The sequence below is a fragment of the Naegleria lovaniensis genome, assembly GCF_003324165.1.
Source record: "Naegleria lovaniensis strain ATCC 30569 chromosome Unknown tig103, whole genome shotgun sequence".
NCBI classification, from domain to species: Eukaryota; Heterolobosea; class Eutetramitea; order Acrasida; family Naegleriidae; genus Naegleria; species Naegleria lovaniensis.
The window spans coordinates 1-2,830 of record NW_025407927.1 but is presented as its reverse complement, the minus strand read 5'-3'; the positions used below and the strand labels follow the sequence as shown (position 1 = coordinate 2,830).

The following is a 2,830-nucleotide window of genomic DNA, read 5'->3' as shown; positions in this document are numbered from 1 at the left end:
AAAAATACTTACAGGGTGTGATGGTCCTTGCTGATGGTGGATATCAAGCAAAAACATTCAAACATGGAGTTGAATTGGTACTTCCAACATCAACCATCATCAGAAGTAAGCCTGATCTCTTTGTGCAACACAAATCTGAGAGAATGATTGTAGAAATGACCTTCGGATATGTAAAACGATTATCAGCAACGGCAACAAGATGGAGACAAAGAAAATCTTTGCTTCCATATGTTGCAATGGTAGCTGTTCTATGTTCGAACGCTATTTTGAAAAGCAATCCGTTGGTTAAAACCATGCCAAACACTTTGTTCAAATTTCAATAATAAAACGCTGATGATCATCATATTTGTTGCAGAAATATTTTTTTTTGAAGATTGATTTGGATTTGTGTTGTGTTTGAGATTAAACGCCGTCCTCACACCCAACTCACCCAATCCCAGGTTCATTTTTGCTGGGTGTGTGGGTCTGAGATTAAAAATCCTCAGTGAACTTATCGGAGATGGCCTCATTGCTTGTAACAACAGATTCTCTCAGTTCTCTGTAGTTTCAACCTTATCATTGCCTGTTCCAACATTGAATGGTGGTGTCATGACGAATTTGGCATTCTTCAAATCCAAAGCTGCAAGAGGTTGAAATTTGAAAGGTAAATAATAATTTGAAACATCGCCACCCTTTTCTAAAAAGACCAAACGATTATCAGAGTTCGCTTGTAACTCTTTCCATTTCACAATTGGGAATAAGGGAGAGGTGAGCACAAGATTCTGAATAAGAATTGGATCTCGAGTATCGAATTCTCTCCATTCAGAAATTCCTTTCACACCCATAATTGGTAATTGAACTGGAAGACCTAATAATGCTGTTTGAATTCCAAGCTTTAGAACGTTTTTGATTCCAAATGATTGAACCATATGAGTAGCGCTTGTTAATAAACTTAAAATATCATATTTTAAATTCAAATTCAATTGATAATCAAGTTGTGAAGCAGAGTTTGAAATTGGAATACTCAACTCTACATGCTCTACAGAATTGATGTTTTCTCTCTTGTAAAACATTTTTCTCAAATATTTATCGACACATAAATATTTTCTTCCAATGTGATGAGTTTTAGCACCAGTGACATAGGTTTTTAACACTTTGGCAATTAAATTTCTATTGAAAAACTATTAAAAGATCCAATTGGAATGTGAATCCGAGTTAGAGTTTGATGATACAGGGTAAATTAATTTTTCAATCATACACACATTGGTTCAGTTTGAATTGACATTTAAACATTTGATCATCAACATTTTCCAAATCAAGACTATTTAAGCTTACCATTTCTTTAAACACACATAATTCATCTGTGCAATGTACACTTTCATTACTTCCTCTTTTTTGTAAAATAACACCAGGAATTAGCTCTGCATACGAGTCGGCTGATGATTCCTCATAAAATACATTTCCAATCACGAGAGGAGTATAAACTTTTCCATCATGATGATCAGAAGGACTTCTCAATAATGGAGAATTCATTTTCACAGGTTCAAATTCTAACTCGGATTCACATTTAGAAATATCTTGTGCTTTGCTACATCCTTCATCGATCAATAATTTTCGAACATGGTCATAATCGGCTAATCCTGAAACGTAGAGCATGTGTACACGATGGGTATGAAAAGGTGTCACATTGCCAATGAGTGGATAAATTTGAAAGATAGAGTCATCGGAGGGTTGTGAAATGATGAGAACAAGAGTTGAAATGACAAGACTCGTGACAACAATTAGTACGAACGATGACCCAATAGACATTTTTTGCGAATAATTTAGTAAATTTATGAAATTACAATTTCAATGTTTGAGACCAATGAGTCTATCCATTGGTTTCTTTGTTCTCAGTAGAAATGACAAGAGCCTCGTCTGTGTTCTTTTCCTTACTGTCTTCTTTATCGTTTACTTCCTTTTCGTTCTTTTCTTCTTCTTCCTTTTCTTCTTCTTCCTTCTTTGCCAACTTTTTTCTCAAATCTTCAACTTCCTCAAGATATTCCTCAACATGTAAAAGACAATCCTCAGGTTCATAAATAAATCTCATCAAATAAGTTTGAACTTCAGCAGTAGTGAGTTTTTGTTGTGGTAAAAGTTGAGCAATCTTGGTAGCAAGTTCTTCATTCTTAAAGAATCGATTGGCCATTTGATAAATTTGATCGCTTGAGGAGTATCCAAATTCAATTTTCATATCAATTCTTCCTGGTCGAATAAGAGCTTGATCCAATCGATTCAGATGATTGGTTGTCATGAAAATAATTCTTGGAAATTGTGAATGTGAAGTCACACCATCGAGAGAATTCAATAAACCTGAAAATGTCACTCTCTGAACATCATCTGAAGCTTTTCTATTCTCATTAAAAGCAGCATCAATATCCTCTAAAAGAATAATACCCCTTCTTGGAATTTGAGTCATCAATGCCATGAGTTTAGTGTCATCTAAACTCTTATCACTCAATGACAAGGTGAATACTGAGCATTGCAAATAAGCAGCCACTGCCAAAATTAAGGAAGTTTTACCAGTTCCAGGATATCCATATAATAAATATCCTCTTTGGAAATTTAAACCATTTTCTCTGTAAAATTGTTCATTGTTCATGAATCGATCCAAATCCTTCAATAAATGGGTTTTAACAGTTTGGTCAATGTAAACAGTGTCGAAGGATCGATTGGGACGATCACACAACTTTTGCCAATCATTGTAATAATTATCAGACATGGTGTAAATGGAGGTTACTCCTTTTGCACTTTGGAAATAGGCCTTCACTGCTTCCTCAACCAATCATGAAGAATTTTCTTTCCGTTCCAA

The 2,830-nt window shown here is 34.7% G+C and overlaps 3 protein-coding genes across 3 annotated transcripts in view; 1 reads left to right on the top strand and 2 right to left on the bottom strand.

Annotated features, from left to right (window-relative positions):
• C9374_000388 (uncharacterized protein) overlaps positions 1-323 on the top strand; it is a gene marked incomplete at both ends in the record, with an annotated part of 1,289 nt that extends 966 nt beyond the window's left edge. Inside the window, one exon of the mRNA XM_044693456.1 lies at positions 15-323. Coding sequence (XP_044541436.1) covers positions 15-323 — 309 coding nt within the window. The remainder of the gene's footprint in view (positions 1-14) is intronic.
• Positions 324-530: 207 nt separating this feature from the next.
• Positions 531-1,788, bottom strand: C9374_000387 (uncharacterized protein; the record flags this gene model as incomplete). The annotated part of the gene is made up of 2 exons (XM_044693445.1): positions 531-1,160; positions 1,315-1,788. 2 exons carry the CDS (start codon positions 1,786-1,788, stop codon positions 531-533), a joined length of 1,104 nt encoding a protein of 367 aa, XP_044541435.1.
• Positions 1,789-1,849: 61 nt separating this feature from the next.
• Positions 1,850-2,740, bottom strand: C9374_000386 (uncharacterized protein; the record flags this gene model as incomplete). Its single annotated transcript, XM_044693434.1, has 1 exon — positions 1,850-2,740. The coding sequence occupies one exon, from the start codon at positions 2,738-2,740 to the stop codon at positions 1,850-1,852; it is 891 nt and encodes a 296-aa protein (XP_044541434.1).
• Between the last annotated feature and the right edge of the window lie 90 nt (positions 2,741-2,830).